General features: G+C 37.8%; 1 protein-coding gene across 1 annotated transcript in view; it reads left to right on the top strand.

The window, feature by feature from the left end:
• Window positions 1-19946, top strand: part of LOC140159387 (phosphatidylinositol 5-phosphate 4-kinase type-2 alpha-like) — a 134395-nt gene extending 114449 nt beyond the window's left edge. The window contains 4 exon segments of the mRNA XM_072182844.1: window positions 13589-13702; window positions 14669-14921; window positions 15685-15788; window positions 16959-19946. Of these exon segments, the coding sequence (XP_072038945.1) occupies window positions 13589-13702; window positions 14669-14921; window positions 15685-15788; window positions 16959-17039 (552 nt within the window). The 3' untranslated portion in view covers window positions 17040-19946.
• The last annotated feature ends 640 nt before the right edge of the window (window positions 19947-20586 follow it).

The raw sequence follows: 20586 nt of genomic DNA, 5'->3' as shown, positions 1-20586 counted from the left end.
GGCGTGATACACAAATATCTCGCTTAGGGTGTCTAAAACTGCAGCAAAAATGGGGAAAAGGGTACCTTAATCGCACTGATGTTACTCAAAAGGGTAGCTAAACTCAGCTTCAAGATGCTAATTTCAATCAGTTGAAATGAAGGTAAAATTCTGGGTGAAAAAGTACGGTACTCATAATCTACTTAAAAAGTGTGTATTTTTGTTGATTTTTCTTCAGGTATCTTGACTGATTGCTACCGGCATGAACGACTCATAACAGTAGAATACTTGCTTTTAGGGTTGGAAAGTAGTACTTGCTTCAGGTTCTTTAATTACAATAATGAAAAATACTTGTTTTGGGTACTTTTTAAAAGTCCTTGTACGCGGGTGATATACAACTTGAAATACAAGTGCCCCCTCCCTGGAACAGGGGAAACATGTTCCACAGACCTTCATTTCTAGAAACTGGTGGAGCTCTATTAATCACTCTACCAACTTTGTTATGGAGCTCAATAAGGAGCTCAACTTACAATTTCCAGCATTTAAAACATTTTCAAGAAACGGAGAGCTTGATGAATAGCACTCCTGAAATTTTATCAGGAGCTCCAGAGCTATAGAGCTCCTTAAAAATGAAGGTCTGGTTCCAAATTGTAGCGCCCTAGTACAAGATGCGAGTTGCTTAAAGCTCTGTGTGCTAGCCATACCCATCAACATAAGAAGAAGTCATAAATTTTGAGATATTTTCTCAAAATATTAAGAGCTATCTTAAGAATCACTGAACCAATACTAGGCTTGTTTGTACTCATTTTAATGTATTTTTCATGCTGATTCCAAATAAAGACATGAAAATTTACAATTCTGAAATTTTTTGAATTAAAAAAAAATTTAACTTGTCGTCTGCAGTCGACACCCACTTGGAGAGAGTTAAAGTCTGAGCAAAAAAAGTGAAAATATATTTGCAATGTGAATCAAACTATTAAAAAGCTGGGTTGATACTTGTAACTAGTATTTAAGAATGCTCAGTTATCCATTTGAGTCTTACGGGCAAATATGAAAGCATAATATAACCTGTGGAAATACTACACTGTAGCGTGAGGCATCATCATCCTGCCTCAAATGATGTACCCTCCCCCGTCTCCTCAAAATTCAATCCTAATTTACTGCGGTGAATCATACAAATTATTACATAATGGTACCATTTTGTAACATACTTCATCTATAAATAGGTCAATGCTCGTGTTATTCGATGCTAAAATCGCAATCTGAAAAGGATGAAATGGGCTGTTACATTTGATTTCCATACACCCCTAAGAAAGACATGACTTTAATTTCTCTCACACAGAGGGGTGTAGATATTCAAATGGAGTCGCCACATTCAGGTAACCCCATTTGAAATTCACACTCCCTGTGTGGAAGATTGAGGTGATATCTTCTGTATTGGGGGCGGATGGATTTCAACTGGAATAGCCCAATATAGCTAGTGTTTCAGGCAGCTTGTATCAAGTATCCGTCTTCCAACGGTGCTATAGTCTCATTCGCAGTACACAGTTTTTGCATTGCATTACTCATCTATACTAATTTTTTTCTGTCTGAAGAATTTTCGGAGCTATAGTTTTGTGGCAATAAACAGGTGGATCTATCGGCTGTTCCAGTTGAAATCCATACACCCCCTGTGGAAGACATGACCTTAGTCTTCCACACAGGGAGTGTGAATTTCAAATAGGGTTACCTGAATGGGTGACTAAATTTGAAATCTACACCCCCTGTGTGAGATATTGAGGTTGGGTCTTCCATAGGAGGTGTATGGATTTCAACTGGAATAGCCCGATGGTATGTGCAATGTTTATGCCGTGGAGGAATATTAGGAAGTTTATTTAATTCAACCGCATTTTTGATGATAGAGATTTTTTGACACAAATTTATTTATATTCCCAGTGGTTAAATTGTCAAATTATAGAGTGTATGCAATAAACCAACTGGAACGGTATAACAATTGAAATGGCAGCCATGCTGGAGGACAGTTCTAAGATAACTTAAGATGACAGAGGGACAGGTCTCTAGATCGATTCCACAACCATTCATACCTATCACACGTTTTATTGTACTATCATGCGAATTTTTCCTTATGGAGGACAGGAATTTTATTTAAATAAGGATGACTCTGTTATGAGTGATGCCGTATTGCATACCCTCTATATACTGGCTATTACTAAATTGTTAGGAAATATAGCTTCTCTACCATTACTGACTGCACTTTGCCAAAACCACTATAGACAATGTTAGAAATATTAAAGGTGGGCCTTAGCTGTGTGGTCTTTGTGGGGGAGTTGAACCCCCCAATCAAATGAGTTGATTTGCCAGCTCAACCCCCAGGAAAATGTCAACCCCCTATAAACCAACCCCACCCAAATTTCAAGCCTACCTAACCCCCTAAATAGTGTAAAATTGAAAATTAGCCTGGTAATCTCAAAATTTTACCTTAATTTTAGGCAAAAATAGTATACAATTGGAAAAAAAAAACAGGACCAAAATGATTCCCTCCAGGAAATGTTTTGTCCCCAATTGACCATGATACACCACTGAAGTTGTAAAATACCTGGTCCCCCCAAAAAAGGATTTTTACAAAGATCACTCACTGGTGGGCCCTCAACCACTTCAGTAGACGCCTAGGTTTCATTATCATGTAGATATATAGGACTTTGGCACCATGATGGGACATACCTTCCATAGGACTATAATTATGCAGACACCATGTATAGGTAAATGGCCATCAAATCAAACTGTTAAGATGTCCGGCCCAGACCAAGGTGTAGAACATCCAAATGCTTAAGGGGTGGGGTATGAACGTTTGGACAGTATTTATTGTGGGACATTAGAGCACATCAGACATGTCGAATTACATTCTGAATACGAAGAATGTCCTTCTGATATCAAATAATTTTGATTTTTTTTGAAATTCACAATGTAATACACATTTTATGGCAAATGATTAAAATTGATATTTTTGATATTTAACAGTACTCGAAGTAAACTTTATAAATCTGATGATTTATACTTAAAGTGTATGTAGGTGGGATAAAAGCCGACGATCAATTGATATGGATTTTTTTCCCCAAAACACCAAAAAAAAATTAGGTCTTTTGGGGAAAAAAATCCATATCTTCAATATGAAAGGTCAAAATTTTCAATTGATCGTCAGCTTTTCCTCCCAGCTACATACAATTTAAGAATATATCATTAGATTTATAAAATTTACTTCGAGGACTGTTATATATCAAAAATGTGAAAAATATCAAATTTTTATAAAATTTGTATTATATCGTGAATTTCAAAAATGAAAATTATTTGATATCAGAAAGACATTCTTCAGTATTCAGAATGCAATTCGATATGTCTGATGTGCTCTCTAGTCCCACAAAAAATACTGTCGAAACGCCCAAAACGCTCATTCCAGATCCCTTAATTCCAAAAATACAAACAAATCTAAATTTTATGGTGCTTCAGTTTTGCAAGATGATAAAAATAGAAATAAACAAATTAATCGTACCTAAAAATTAAGTGGCATCAGAGGTCATTGTCTTTTGTTACCCCCGTGTTGCAAATTCTGATTTTATTTGAATACATATGAGAGGCTGGCAAGTGCTAAGTATATTCAACTCTCAGTCCTGTGAATATGATGATGACGCCAACTTAAATCATAATTGAAAAAAGGGTTTTATGTTTTTGACGTATGCATATTGTTTGAGTATATTTGATAAAACAATTTGAGGCTTTATTATGTATCTATTATTATATTTTCTATTATATTATATAAACACACGCATGCAAGATACATTCCCAAAGTATAAAAAATTGAAGAGGCTCTTAAATTCTCATTTATTATTGATGCAGTTGAAACTTGTGTGTGCTTGAAAAGCTGTGAATATATTCCATGCAGATATGGATGTGTGTTTCACCTTTGTATTTTATTTATGAATAAATCTAAAAGAAGATTTGCCATTATGGAAAAGTTCAATTTTCAAGTGAAACTCATCAATTTGATCTGTAAATAGAATATGGTTGACTTTAAGTTGACAGTGCAGTTTGCTGAAATGTAAAAGGAGTGTTCAAATTACAGAATTGGCCCTAACATTTAAAAAAATGCAATGGTTTATAGTGTGCTACGCACAGGCCACGGCCCTGCAAAGTGCTAACACTTCAAAGTGTTCATAGTTCTGGTCGCTAGGGTTCAACTCCCCGCACAGGCATGGAATACTACGTAATATGTATCATGTTCGCTTCCATCTAGCGATCAATAACCTGAATAACCCAAATGTAATCCAATTCATTGCACAAGCTCATACACCTGTGGTTCTTTGATGTAAATGCATACAATAGAAACATTGATCAATAATGAACGTTGGTCAAAAGATGAGCTTACTGAAGTGAAAAATTATGTACATGCAGAATCATCATTTATGCATATTGCCTTGAAAATCATAAAAAGCGAATACTTGATCAACTTAAATGATTTTATTGGCGTTATTTATAAACCATATTTCAATATTTCTAAATGTTTTATATGCCTTTTGACTCAGAAATGTATGAATTTGATGCGAAATCGTGATGAAAAATAATATTTTACCAGTCAGATTCAGAAAGAGAAAATCTCATTACACTCGTTAATTACATCACAATCCAAACATAGATGGTCAAGTTCATAGAGAATGTTACAAACTGTTGTATGTTTGGCTATTTCGTTTTCTCTGTAGGGAATGTGTTTTATCGTTAAAATTGGATATGAAAAACTATCATAAATACAGCACAAACGGGCATCACTATTTGTGTGTATAATACAAATTTACAAATTATATAGAAGCGACATATGACACTTATAAAAGCTGTATCTTGAAAAGGAGATTACTCTGATGCTAGAATCTCGGCATGGAAACTCATGTGAAATGAAGAAAAATATTTCTGATTGATTTTATGTGCCTTTTGAGCGTTAAATGTTTCAAAATGAATAAAATTCGAGTAACTATGATGTCATCAACATGACATTAATATTCATGAGGAATAATTATTGCTCACTCAAGAAAGAAAATGATTAACAAATGGTTGGATTTCATCGCACGACCTTCTAGTAATTGTATCTAGAAATTTGTGAAAGTTACTTGTCAATTTTTGCCAGAAACAAGCTTTTTCTATGGTTACTGACCAGCTCATTAGTGCGGTTCATCAGACATTGGGACATTCTTTACCGTGGGATTACCGCCCTCTGTTGATGACAGGGCTTCGAACTCTTATCAAGGCGATATAAGAAATGCAGGGCCATGAGGCACACACAAGTCTCAGCACACAAATACATAATGTTGTTGACTACTACAGCCCCACATCATTCCATAACCCATTTAACAACAACTCTGGGACTTTGCTGCAGGTCAGTTTTGTACTGGTTACAACAAGACAATTAACAGTTAAGTTTCTTGTCCATGGGAATATCAAGCTAACTCAACTTTTCCATGAGAGGCCAGAGTTCAAACCCTCAACCTCTTACACCATAGTTGAACACCTTATTGATTGAGCTAACTTGTCAATCTCTTTAAAAGGGCTTTTCCCTCTAGTTTATATTATTGTTCAGGGCTTTGTGTGTACCATGGTGCCCCTGTTTTGATGAATGTATGCAGTGGCGTAGCGTGGGTCATCATATGGGGGGTGGGGGTGGGGGGCACCGACCATGATTGGGGGCACCGAATCTGATGGGGGGGGGGGGGCACAAGCCGTTTTTGCTAAGTTTTTTAGCTACGTGACAAATGTGACAGCTCTTGCATGAAAGCAAAAAATAAGCACAACTGTTGAATGCGACATACTCTCGCATATTATAGTTTGCTAATGTCACCAAGTTACTGTTTATTCTGTGTTGATCATCTATTGTATGATGCATTCAGCTGCCGTCCTGTGAACCTTGTTCACTTTAATAAATCAGCTCCTCATTAGACATAGCTGATTTGCATGATTTGAAACTCTAGCACCTTAAACGCACACAAGTCGCTATAAATAGAAACTGCCATTTATTTACAAAGAAGCGAGCGATTTCCATCGTGCCAAGTATATTCTTCAGTCAATCCAGGGTGGTGTCACTTGGTCCTTGATGACAGCATGTAAGCTTGTATTCCCATCATGCATTGCTAAGTATATTCTTGAGTCAATCCAGGGTGGTGTTACTTGGTCCTTGATGACGGCAGGTAAGCATGCATTCCCATCATGCATTGCTAAGTATATTCTTGAGTCAATCCAGGGTGGTGTTATTTGGTCCTTGATGACAGCATGTAAGCTTGTATTCCCATCATGCATTGCTAAGTATATTCTTGAGTCAATCCAGGGTGGTGTTACTTGGTCCTTGATGACGGCAGGTAAGCATGCATTCCCATCATGCATTGCTAAGTATATTCTTGAGTCAATCCAGGGTGGTGTTACTTGGTCCTTGATGACAGCATGTAAGCTTGTATTCCCATCATGCATTGCTAAGTATATTCTTGAGTCAATCCAGGGTGGTGTTATTTGGTCCTTGATGACGGCAGGTAAGCATGCATTCCCATCATGCATTGCTAAGTATATTCTTGAGTCAATCCAGGGTGGTGTTACTTGGTCCTTGATGACAGCAGTGAAGCATGTATTCCCATCATGCATTGCTAAGTATATTCTTGAGTCAATCCAGGGTGGTGTTATTTGGTCCTTGATGACAGCATGTAAGCTTGTATTCCCATCATGCATTGCTAAGTATATTCTTGAGTCAATCCAGGGTGGTGTTATTTGGTCCTTGATGACAGCATGTAAGCTTGTATTCCCATCATGCATTGCTAAGTATATTCTTGAGTCAATCCAGGGTGGTGTTACTTGGTCCTTGATGACAGCATGTAAGCTTGTATTCCCATCATGCATTGCTAAGTATATTCTTGAGTCAATCCAGGGTGGTGTTACTTGGTCCTTGATGACGGCAGGTAAGCATGCATTCCCATCATGCATTGCTAAGTATATTCTTGAGTCAATCCAGGGTGGTGTTATTTGGTCCTTGATGACAGCATGTAAGCTTGTATTCCCATCATGCATTGCTAAGTATATTCTTGAGTCAATCCAGGGTGGTGTTACTTGGTCCTTGATGACGGCATGTAAGCTTGTATTCCCATCATGCATTGCTAAGTATATGCTTGAGTCAATCCAGGGTGGTGTTACTTGGTCCTTGATGACAGCAGATAAGCATGCATTTCCATCATGCATTGCTAAGTATTTTCTTGAGTCAATCCAGGGTGGTGTTACTTGGTCCTTGAAGACAGCAGATAAGCATGCATTTCCATCATGCATTGCTAAGTATATTCTTGAGTCAATCCAGGGTGGTGTTACTTGGTCCTTGATGACGGCAGGTAAGCATGTATTCCCATCATGCATTGCTAAGTATATTCTTGAGTCAATCCAGGGTGGTGTTACTTGGTCCTTGATGACAGCAGTGAAGCATGTATTCCCATCATGCATTGCTAAGTATATTCTTGAGTCAATCCAGGGTGGTGTTACTTGGTCCTTGATGACAGCAGATAAGCATGCATTTCCATCATGCATTGCTAAGTATTTTCTTGAGTCAATCCAGGGTGGTGTTACTTGGTCCTTGAAGACAGCAGATAAGCATGCATTTCCATCATGCATTGCTAAGTATATTCTTGAGTCAATCCAGGGTGGTGTTACTTGGTCCTTGATGACGGCAGGTAAGCATGTATTCCCATCATGCATTGCTAAGTATTTTCTTGAGTCAATCCAGGGTGGTGTTACTTGGTCCTTGATCACAGCAGTGAAGCATGTATTCCCATCATGCATTGCTAAGTATATTCCTGAGCTAATCCAGGGTGGTATTACTTGGTCCTTGATCACAGCAAAGAAACATGCATTCCCATCATGCATTACTAAATATATTCCTGAGTCAATCCATGGTGGTGTTACTTGGTCCTTGATGAGGCCTCGCAGTGTCTATTCTATATCTTGGAGGAAAAGGTGAGCTAGCTGGAAATCCTCATGGATAAGTAAGTTAACTGCTAAATTGGCCTGGTGTGCTCCAACAAAACTTGCAAGCTGCTCCTGGCTGCAATGGTTATTATATAATACTAGATTTCGCGGTTCTCGGGTCGGGCGCTTCTCGTGATAGGCCTATTTCTAATTACCCAAACCCGTTACCCATATACCTGCCCTGACTTTTTAAACTACTATGAAATCGTCTCTCAATGATCAAGACCCAACTTGACACAACTTAATCAACTCTAATTGTTTTATAGGTGTGATGCTTACTTCGGTAGGCCTACCCATAATCTGGAAACCCATTATTTGCCTCTTCCAAGCCCTGCCCTGTTACCACATTTTGAGAAACCGAAATTAGTATCTGGACGTGGATATAGACCGTTACTAAAGTAATGAAATCAATCGCGAGAAACGTGAACGCAAAAACGGTTATAGGCCTTACCACAACGGATAATTTTTATGTTAACCATTCTGGAGGATTCCGAAAATAGCCATGTTCTGCTGAAATAGGCCTATATGCATGTGTTTGGTGTGTGCACGTGTTCGGTATTGAAATATGTGTTGAAAATAAGGCCTATAATGTTGAAAATAAGGCCTATAATTATTGGTCCGATGAGATGCACCTGTTAGTCACACTGTAATGCTTTTCCGATGCGCGCACACTCCCGTTGATACTCCGCGATAGCGCACCGCGTGAACGCGAACCGCGCGAACGCGATCGATAGCGCGTGGACAGACGGACGGACACGCCGTTATTAGTATTAAGATAGGCTGGCTAGGGTTCTTTGCATAAAGGATGCTAAATGGTTATAAGGTATGTCTTGAGACATGATAGTGGTCAGCAACTTTTTGGTGTTTTTTTTTTCAATTGGAAGCAATGCACTATGGGAAGGCTTCATTTTGTGTTGTGGTCCTTGATGAAATGTTATACATGATGTGAAGTGATATGCACTCTTTAACACATATCCTGTTTTATCAAAATGTCAACAGCTGACTGTGCTGGAAAAGCGCAATATTCTCTTGGTATACGCGAGTTCATGGAATGTGCAGGGTGTTGCTCCGATATGAATATGTTATAGTGAAACTTAACACAGTTGTAGTTCTCTGTGAGGATGAATGTGCAAGCTCTTATCAGTGTTACTTCTAACACTGACATTTTGAGGTACCATCCAGGTTGTTGGTTGTTTAGTAAAACTAAATCACCAGTGCAAAAGTCAAGTGTTTTGTTGAGATAATTCACAATTACATTGGGTGAAGTAAATGATTTTTATTATAGGACATAATTTGTTACTAAATTTGAAGAAGAAAAATGTACTCATGTATCCTAGTAGCCAATCAGAAGAGAGCCATTAGAAAAATATGACCCTAGTGCGATGAAAATGTCTCATTGCACTCTGCCTACTGCATTTCAGATGCACGCAGTGTTTTTGTACGCATATGTTCTTGTTGCTCGCGATTGGTAAAGGTGGTGGTGGAAGCATTTGTATCATTCACATTGGGTCCATAGTTGGGAATTATTTAAGAGGGGGGGGTAGTTTTTTTTGATAGGTGGACCTTTTTGTGTAGATTTTTGAAAAAGTGGATTCTGGGCAATTATTTGTGGATTCAGTGGTTATTTAAGGTGATATTGGGTCAATTATAATTACCAAGGACATGGAAAACAAGATCAATGCATTTGCAACATCTTGCTACAGAGTCATGTTAAACATCAAGCGTGTGGATTCCAAATGAAACCATCTACAACCTGACCAACACCACTCCACTGGTTAGTGGTTACCAGAGTCAAGATTCATCAACTCAAATTTCTCGGCCATATACTGCGTCTTGAAGATGGCGAGCCTGTGAAAGAATATGCGCTTTATATTCCACCACATGGGAAGAGGAAACCGGGACGGCCACAAGACACTGTACTTACAGTATGTCCAGCACCTCCTGGGAGATACTGAAGGGATGCTGCAGCCAAACAAAATTGTTTCGCTTGCCCAAGATCATAAAGCTTGTAGTCGCCTGCTCCGCAGCCGACTGATGATGATGATGATGGGTCAATTTTCAGTGATATGACAGAATTTTAGCGACTTGGAATAGATTTTAGGGAATTTTATGTAATTTTTAAGTGTGCCCATCCCTGGGCCTGGCTCACAATTTTTGTCTTATTTTTACTATTTTAGTGACAATTTGCTCTGAAAATAGCATAAAAAATATCTTACTTGTGTATTAATTTATACACCATTGCCCCTCCCTGGATGCTCCGGACATGGGGGCACATTTTTTCTAACATTTACTATTTTTTCGGGCTTGCATTGTTTATTTCCGATCCTCACATATATTAATTTGTGTCTCGCATCTTACGCCCTGCCAGGTTGAAGCATATAGCCCGACTCCTTCTTCATTATTTAATATTAATATAATTGCCGCTGAGACACAATGAAAGAGTTATCATGGGGACTTAAGTTGAGATTGCCCGAGTACCAACTGTGAACTCCGGTAGTACAGTGGTAAAATTCTGGACCGGTAATCCAGCGACCGGGGTTCAATCCCCGCTGAGTCCTGATTTTTTTCTCTCTCAAAATTTTCTTATGTCAGTTTGCTCGAGCCCCAAACATGCCATTTACTATTTTAGTGACAATGTGTTGTGAAAATAGCCAAAAACAATTCTTTCTTGTGTATTAATTACGTTAAAAATATTGTGAATTATTTTTTGCTTGAGTAATGACACAAATCGATTCACTTTTGCTGAAAATGTCAATGCACTAAGATTTAAAATATGCTCATCTCTCAAGTCACAGTTCCTTAACCCCAACATGCTTATAAGTACATAGAATGACCTTTGTAAGTATTAGATATAAAACTCATGCACCACAACTTGAGGTCAATTTTGAGCTATGATTGTTGAATTGAGGTTCAACTGAACCATGCCATTGGGGTTGAGACCATTTTGGTACATATTAATGCTTGTCTAATGAACTTGCCCCTGCAGGGCTTGTGCACAAAATGGGCTATTCCAGTTGAAATCCATACACCCCCTATGGAAGTCACAATCTTAATCTCACACACAGTGGGTGTAGATTTCAAATGGAGTCGCCCATTCAAGTAACCCCGTTTGAAATTCACACTCCCTGTGTGGAAGATTAAAGTCATGTCTTCCATAGGGGGTGTATGGATTTCATCTGGAAGAGCGTATTAGAGGCATCAACATCTCAGCGCCTGTGTATTGATTTGTCTAATTTCACTCTCAACAAGTAATACACAGTATTTAATCTATAATTGTTGAATTTCAAAGTACCTTGCCAAAACAACCTACATTTGAAGACTTGCAATCGAGCCTGTAGCAGGCACTAGGATCCACAACATGCTCATCTATCAGGGCACAGTTCTTTAACCCCAATACATTTGCACATTCATTGAATGACCTTTGAAAATTTGAGTGCAAAAACTCATACTCTGCAACTTGAGGTCAAATTTTGCATTATGATTGTTCAATTGAGGTTATTGGACTATGCCATTGAGTTGAGGCCATTGTGGATGGAGTGAGGCATTATTCAGGGGCAGATTTTTTTTTAAGTGGGCTTCAAGGCATCAGTATTAGGGAGTATCAACCCCTTGCTTGTAATTGGTCTGATTCAGAACTGTTAAAATTATAATTTGTAATAATTATTGTTATAAATTTCCCACACCTGACCCCAACGTCACGATTAGTATTGAACCATTTGAATATGGTTCATCCATAGCGCTATTGAACCATTGAATGTGCTTCTCATAGAACCATTGAATGTAGTTCTCTCATAGAACTTGTTAACATTGTATTATGAGGGAAAATAGGAGTTCATGATCAGGGAAGGTTTTTAAGGTTCCTATTGAAAATCGACACATTTAGGTATGATAACACTGTCAGAGCGTAGAATATAATGGATCAAATATACTGAAGGCAAGCCTGTACAAATGGGGAGTGTGAGGAGCATCCCGCCCTAAAAAAATCTGCTCCCCCCAAAAAAAACAGTCCAAATGTACTCTAAGAAGGTCGAATTAGAAACTAAAATTAACAAATGGACCACTCTTTCATGTTATATGTTCAAAGTAGCTCCAAAAGATCAATTTTAGAAGATAAAATCCACTACTTTTGCATGCAAATTATTTTTGTTATGTTTTTGAAGGAGAAAGGTTCATATTTTGGAAATTCACACCCCACAAAAAAAACCTGTGTATGACCTGAATGTTGGTGTCCGTTGCAATACTTACCGTATTTTGTCAAATAGTCGCCCCCCCTCAAATAAACGCCCTCCCCACTTTTTTCAACCAAGATGTTTCAAAAATGCCGATATTTCCATGCTATCTTGTGTAGTAAGCTTACCAAGTTACATTGGTCGATAATAGTGTCAATAATTGGCGAAAATCTGGATCAGAAACCCGGAAGTGAGCCAGAAGTCAGTGTTTCTAGTTCATAGTTCGTCATTTTAGCGTGTGTTTTTACTTTACCTTATGATTTTAACGGGAATTATCGTTCTAAAATTGACCTTGAATAAACGCCCCCCCTTGGGAAAATGTAACGCCCCAGGGGCGTTTATTTGACGAAATACGGTATTTAAATCCTTCAAAAAGTCAAATGACACACATAACTGACTTTAACTGAATGCCATAAAGACCATTACTGATGAGATTCCAGCGATAAATCCATGATTAACAATATCTAGGTATACAATATGTACATCCACAGCTGGCCTTGTGCCATCATAACTGATAATAAAAAAAGCATCTACTCCATATGTGATGCGATCAAGCAAAATCAGTCGGAACTCGCAAATATTGATTTTGAGATATAGCCAAACAAAGGTAACATTTCCTTTTCTTTCCTATTGTTTTGGAAACTCTTTAATTGCTCACATCTTTGGAACTGGTTGTTCAAATTCAATGGGGTTTTCTGCAAAATGCAGCTTTGTAAATGCCTCTTACTATCTTGTAAGAAACTGAGAAATTAATATTTCCGAGTTCCGACTGATTTTGCTTGATCGCATCACATATGAGTTTTGTTATTATCCATTCCATATTTTATAGGTCAATGTACTTCAACTTCAAGGTAATATTTTCCAGAAATCACTGGATTATTATTAGGGCTCAATCGATAACCGGTATCGTATCGGTATTGGCCCGATATTTGCGATGCATCGGATATCGGTAAAAAATAATTTATTTTTTAAATTTAAGTTTTTGGCGACTTGGAGAACCACTGGATGCTGGGACCATTCACAGTTAATTTGGAAAAAAAATACAGTTTGTTATCCTTTATATGCAAACCATTAACCAATGTTTACATCTTCATGTATCACCTATTATAAATGCATGGAAAATATTATATGTGATACATGAAAAGATAAACATTAGTTTAAGAATAAAAAACTAATTTTTTCGTATTTTTTTTTCAATTTTTTTTTCAAATTAACTGTGAATGATACTAGCACTTCAGAATAGGTCCGGTGATTCTCCAAAGTCGCCAAAAACTTATATCGGTTAAGCCCTAATTATTATTTGTGTATAAACTCAATCATCAATTTTTTTTGTTTTGTGTGTTGATTAGGACAAGGATTTACCGACTTTGAAAGATAATGACTTTGTCAATGACAATGTGAAGTTAAGGATAGGAGCCGAGGCCAAAGACACACTGATGAAGAGACTCAAATTTGATACAGATGTAAGTATATGGGTTATGAGTTTGGCAGAATGCCGAATATCGATTTGCCAAATATCGATTTGTCTCTTTGTTAAGTTCATGTAATGCATGAATCTCTGGAATTGTAGAACAGAGATCAGTCCATGCAGCACTGTATTGTTAAATAACCCTGTATGCTTCCTTCTTTCACTTACTTACGAAGCTGAATCACCGTCTTGCTCTCGACGGTGTGATCCCCTGTTCTATAATTCAAGAAAATTCAAACGTAAAATGAATTTAACTAGCAAAATCAATATTTGGCAGAATGCCAAACTCATGATGACATCTAGGAATAAGGTATTTAATGTGAACATTGTTTGTTTTTGTATGTTCGTTCAGTTTTTTGTATGTCGTATCAAAGCAGCAAAACTATTTATTTAATCAACAGGCTGATCCAGGCTATGTTAGTGTTGTGTGACTTGATGTCATCAGGTGTCATATTTTATACCAAGGTTTTGGCCAAATGCTTCTTTGTGAGACAACATATAGAAATCACCAAAATTTGATTTTAAGAATTCCTAATATTGTCACTAATCAAGAAGAATGGTACTATTTCTTATGTGGCACTGGGAGAGCGGTTGTTCCTCGTCTTGTACCACGGAGGTCCCAAGTTACGGACTATTTGTGCACATGGTTTATCTCGATCCATGCTCGCTCGCGGATCTCCGGTTTACTCCTGCTTCAAAATCAGTGATAAGTTGTTTGGTTCACCCAATGGAATTTGGGGAGCTGCTCAGATAATTGGTGGATGTTACAATATAAGTGCGGATAGGTGTGCGCTGGGATCGGCTGCAACCGGCCTAGGTGGTGCGACCTGATTTTGATGATTCACCAGTGGCAGCGAAATTACAGCGCTTTGAATCTTCTGGAAAAATACGCTATATACATCCAAAAAATATATTTTTTATTTACTTACTAGATATTAACACTGTTTGTTTGTTTATGTAGTTTCTTGCAGAACTGAAACTAATGGACTACAGTCTGCTCGTCGGTATCCATGACGTCGAGCGCTACGAGCAGGAGCAACAGGAAAACGAGACAACCGAAGCCAATGGCATAGACGATGATGAAGGATCCGGAAGCGGTGGGGAAGTGCTTACTCCACCTGATAGCCCGTCACCGAGGGGGCATCTTTTATCTAGTGGGGAGTATGATGAATTTGATTTTGGGTGCAATGTGTATGCTGTGAGATGCACAGAAGGTAAGAAAGCTGTCTTGAAAAATGTTAATTTTCTCAGGAAATTAGGACAAATATTTTTACAAAGATTACAACATTTGCCATTATTTCTTCTAAATTCCTTTACTTGGGAAAATGCCTAAATTTCCAAATGAGTAGCTGACAGACTGACTAGATTCCAAGCCTATTGAGCCATGTAAAATAGTGCATTCATCTAGCCAAATTTATAATCTGGATGGGCCAGATATAGTGGCGGTGCAGCACTGTTTGTTGAACAATTTTAAAATGTGTACTGTGACATTTTCCTGTCAAACCTACTCTGAAAAAACCTGCTCTCCCAAGCCTACTCAGCGATCACACATTTTGCCTTATCCATGGGCTGAAGGATGTGGTAGCACTGCTGATCCCCCATCCCCATTAGGTTGCAAAAAAACCTATCTGGGAGAGTGGTGTAGCACTCACCCGAAGAGACTATTGGTTACCTCCTACAGGAGTCGAAATAAGATCTTCTAAAGCAGAGGTAACTTCTTTTGAAAATTGCCCTTGGTTTGTGTGTCTTAAACCAGGGGCAATCTCACATCAACCTGGGGTAAATGCAGTTGAAAAAGTGAATATTATGCTGTTCTTTAGATGATTGTGCCTTTGTAACCTGGGGCAATTTTCAATAAAAAGTTGCGCCAGGGGCATTTGCCGGTTTAGCAGGGGCAAAATTGCCCTTGGCTCCTGCTTATTTTGAACCCTGACCTCTTATCTTCATTAACCACTCTGTTCCTTCCTTTCTGCACAGATTCGCCGAAGGCTGAGGTATACTTTATGGCACTTATAGACATTCTTACGCATTGGGGGGCAAAGAAGAAAGCAGCACAAGCTGCCAAAACAGTCAAACATGGGGTAAGTTGATTGCGTAGGCAATATTTAATTTGAGAAAAATGGGGTTTGAATGACATAAAAAATATCAGATAATTCACTCATTAAGACCATTCAATGAATGTTGTAAACGACATGCAGGGAAATCGGAGCATCTTCCTTTAAATATCATGTTATGGTTTGACATATCACTGTCATTTCAGTCTATAATTACAAAACCTAATGCAGCATGTTATTATTAACTTCATAATCAGCATACCTCCAACCATGCATCATTGGGCAAAAAAAAAATGTTATGTTGCTCTAAAATGGCAAAAATCAGTTTAACCTTTAAAATCATGTTGTATGTTGAGACATGTGACTCTCATTGGGCTGTTCCACTTATAATCCTTACACCCCATATGGAAGACATGACCTTAACCTCCCACAGAGGGAGTGTGAATTTCAAATGGGGTTACCTGAATGGGGGACTCCATTTGAAAACTATATCCCCTGTGTGGAAGATTAAGACTGTGTTTTCCATGGTGTGTATGAATTTCAGTGGAATAGCCCATTTCAGATTACCAAACCTAATGAAGCATTTTAAAATTAATTACATAGTTTTGAATTCAATCATTTACTGGAACTGCAGCTGACCTGCTGGGCTGGTTATGTCATGCTTGAAGATGCCTAGGGATCTTCTTGATGGGCTGGTCCCATGCTTGAGATAGTTGTGTCTCAGCCCCCCTTTCTTGTTTAGTGACGCCTGCTCTACTCTCTCCCAAGAAAGGGGGACTGATATGAGACACAACTTATATCACACATCATGGGACCGGACCATCAAGAAGATCCCTAGTCATCTTCAAGTGTTACATGACTGGCCCAGCGGGTCAGCTGCCTGGTTAAAGTCTGATGGTATCAGATGTAATGTAGCAAGTTGTAAAAGTAAGTTCCATGACTGAAAATATTCACTATTTTATTTTAACATTATTTTCATATTGATCATACATTCAATGATGCATTATTAAATAGATTCTGATTCTGATTTTTATGGTACTTGCATGGAATGATCTTTTGGTCAGGGCCAATGTAGGTAGGAGGGTATGGAATTTGGTGTCAAATGTCATATGGGAGACAGAGAAACGTTTTACGCATCACATAATATTATTTACTAATCTAGTTATTATTTCATTCCTATTTTGTTTTCCTTAACAGGCTGGGGCTGAAATTTCTACGGTTAAACCCAAGCAGTATGCAGAAAGGTTTTTGGAATTTGTCACCAAAGCGTTAGAGTAAAACCCCACATGATATTAGCAGAGGGTGTTTTTTGGAATTTGTCAGCAAGGGTAACTTTGGAGTAGCTCCACTACGAGTTAACATCTGTAGTGCAGAAGTTCTTTGTAACTTGTACTGTGTAAGTGGTTATTTTGGCATACTGAATTTTGTATGATTTTCAACAAAGGGGACTTTTGTGCGTGTTGGTATTTTCGCGAAATTCATGCCTTAACTATGTTATTATTTATAAGACAAAATTTCATATGGCATCTTTAACATCACAACCTAACCTGTTTGCAAAATCCGCAAAAATGAAACCCTCACGGAAATTAACCACTTAAACAGTAGGTCAAATTAGCAGTGGTTGTACATGAAGATCCCTTCCAGAAAGATGTTATGAGTTATTTGCCTTATCACTAATGATCTAAAACATTAATTAGCTTGGTGCTCCTCAGAAAAGAGGGATTTACAACAAACCAAACCATGCCATGTAAGGACACCGTTCATAACCTCAGTATGCTCGTAATTTGGAGAATGACCTCTAAACTGACCTCTATAAAGGGGTTGGATGTAAACATGTTATATTCCATAACATGAGATTATGGTATTAGAAGTGATAGATACCATTTGAGGTCAACTTTTAAGCTGTGAAGGGCATTGAACTTTGTCCTTGAAATGAGACAGTGATGGCTCATAGTGTTGGTTTTATAAATGGTATTAGAGAATTTGTTAACCCATCTTTACTGCTATACGGATTGAGTTATTAGTGGTACATCATAATTTTGTTTTAAAAAGACACATGGCTATTCCAATCGAAATCCATACACCCCCTGTGGAAGAAATAACATTAACCTCCCACACAGGGAGTGTAGATTTCAAATAGAATCACCTGTTCAGGTAACCTCATTTAAAATTCATACTCCCTGTGTGGGAGATTAAGATTGTGTCTTCCATAGGGGGGTGTGTAGATTTCAGTTGGAACAGCCAAATCATCTTTTCCTTTCCAGCCAAATGAATCATTCCTTTCTGGAAGGCCCATTCAGAGACCAAACTTGTTTTCTCTTCCCAATGGTAGCATAGCTCAGCAGTCTAAACGCTTAAGTGTAATCATTGACCTTTGACATTTGGGTATGAGGCCCAACATGTAAAGTCAAAGTTCAGATTGCTGAACTGTGTCATTGGGGAACTGGACTATTCAATTGTGCCTAATTTCAACCACACGTTATGTACAACTACTCTGATTCAAGGATGGCCAGCTAATATACTCTCATAGTCAAGTGTGAAGTCCAATGACCCATATATTATATTGGCACCCAGAAGCTTAACTCAGGATACATTCAGGCTAAACACAATCTACAGAGACCACCAAACTGCATATTTTTGTATGTATGTGTATATGGTTCACTAAACAATGACTTTGACTGTGAGAGTGTTTATTTAGCCATCCAATATGAGGGATCCTGTTGATGTAGTATTGACAATTTGAAAACATTTTCATACTTGTTACAATATCTTGTACTTTGTATAGTGTATACAATATTGTATGTATTAAAAAGTCTTAAATGTATGTACATTTCTCTCAAAGTAAACATTGTATTTCTCCAAAAACATATGGAACATTAACCTGAGCGGAGGTAAAGTAAGCAGCACTAGAGTGCAAAGTTATGCAATGCTTAACTTTAAAATGAACTTTGCACTCTTGAACATTCCTTAATTGTGATAAATGTATTGCTTCTCAACCCAAAGAAGTATGCTTATATAATTTTGAAAAGAGAATGATGTATATTGGAAGTGAATTACCAAATAGATAACGAAAATGCATGTGTCTAAGTATAAGCTTAATGTTGAGGAGTTAAAGATGAAGCCCCGCTTTTGAAGTTCCTTAGGGAATTGGTCAAGGTTAAAATGTATCCATGTAAATTCTGTTTTTTCTGTCATCAAAGTAACAGGTGTAAGTCAGTTCTTCTGTGGAGAACTGGCCAAGCAGGGCTTCCTGTTTAAGTAGAAAACACATTGGACTATTCCAGTTAAAACCCACACACCTTCCATGCAAGACATGACCTTATAATCTTCCACACAGGGAGTGGGAATTTCAAAAAGGGGTTACCTGAATGGGTGATTCCATTTGAAATCTTACACCCCCAGTGTAGGAGATTAAGATCATGTCTTCCATACGGTGTATCGATTTCAACTGGACTAACTAGCCACAATCAAGTTGCAGTTGATAATTATCAACTGCAACTACGGGATGGTTGAATGGTTCAAACAGAAATGCTCTCTTTATGGTCCATAGAGTTCTCTCGATGATATTGTAATATTATCATTTTAATGGTATTTGGTCTTATGAAAAGTATCCTTAGCATAACATCGGTGAGATATTAGTTACAAGAATGATAAAAATGGAGTAATTGGTGTAGTTTATTTATACAGTAGTTTGAGTATGAATGGATTATTCCAGTTGAAATCCATATATGCCTGATATAAAAGACATGACCCTAATGTCCCACATAGGAGCGTAAATTTCAAATGGATTTGCCCATTCAGGTAACCCCATTTGAAATTCACACTCACTTGGAGATTAAGGTCATGTCTTCCATAGGGGGTGTATGAATATCTAATGGAATGGCCCAATGACCAAATTGAATCAAATAATAAAACTTCAGTAGCAAAAGGATGAAATGGGCTATTCCATTAAAAATCCACACTACCCCTGTGGAAGAGTATGGAAATATCTTCCACAGGGGGAGTATGGATTTTAAATGGAATGAACACATTACATAGCTCCATTAGAAACTCACTTTCCCCTCAGTGGACGATTCAGGTTGAATCTTTCTCAGAGGGTGTGTGAAATTCAAATGGAGCTGCCTAATGTGTTCATTCCATTTGAAATTCATACTCCCCCTGTGGAAGATATTTCCAAAATCTTCTACAGGGTAGTGTGAATTTAAATGGAATATCGCAATTACCTAAATTAAGTTGAAGGACATTACTACTTCATTATTTGATTAAATTTGTTTAATTATCAAAATTATGCGTAAATATGATATCCAACCCACCACGAATACTCCTACACTATGCAGACACTTGTAATCAATTTAGGAGTGTTCATGTTGTAATTTTGAATTTCTCAGTGTACTTACGTGTCAGAAAGGTTTGCGGCATTACACTATACCTGGGTCAGTACCAAACAGATGGGCCTCATAACATCACACATTGATGTCATTATCTCTAAGATCTGCGTTGCAATTTTGTAGCTGCAAATTACAGTGTAGACTCTCGATCAATTTTTTCCCATTGGTGACTCAGAAATTTGACACCTGAATGTGGAATGTACTTTTACAGAGAGAGTAACAAAACTCTAACGTTTCCTGCCAAATTTGGTATTGATAAGAGTTTTGAGTCTGGGACTTTACCCATAATGCATTGATTACCCATAATGCATTACAAAGGGTTTTTTTGGGGGTAGACATTTTGTATGAAATTTGCTCATAATTATGTACCAACTCTTACTCATACACAGTTGAGGCTCTATATTGATCTTCTTGCTCTAAACTGAATTGAAATTAAC

The sequence above is a fragment of the Amphiura filiformis genome, chromosome 8 (assembly GCF_039555335.1).
Source record: "Amphiura filiformis chromosome 8, Afil_fr2py, whole genome shotgun sequence".
In the NCBI taxonomy this organism is placed as follows: Eukaryota; Metazoa; Echinodermata; class Ophiuroidea; order Amphilepidida; family Amphiuridae; genus Amphiura; species Amphiura filiformis.
Note: the sequence above shows the minus strand (reverse complement) of the source record. Positions and strands in the feature narration are given on the sequence as shown.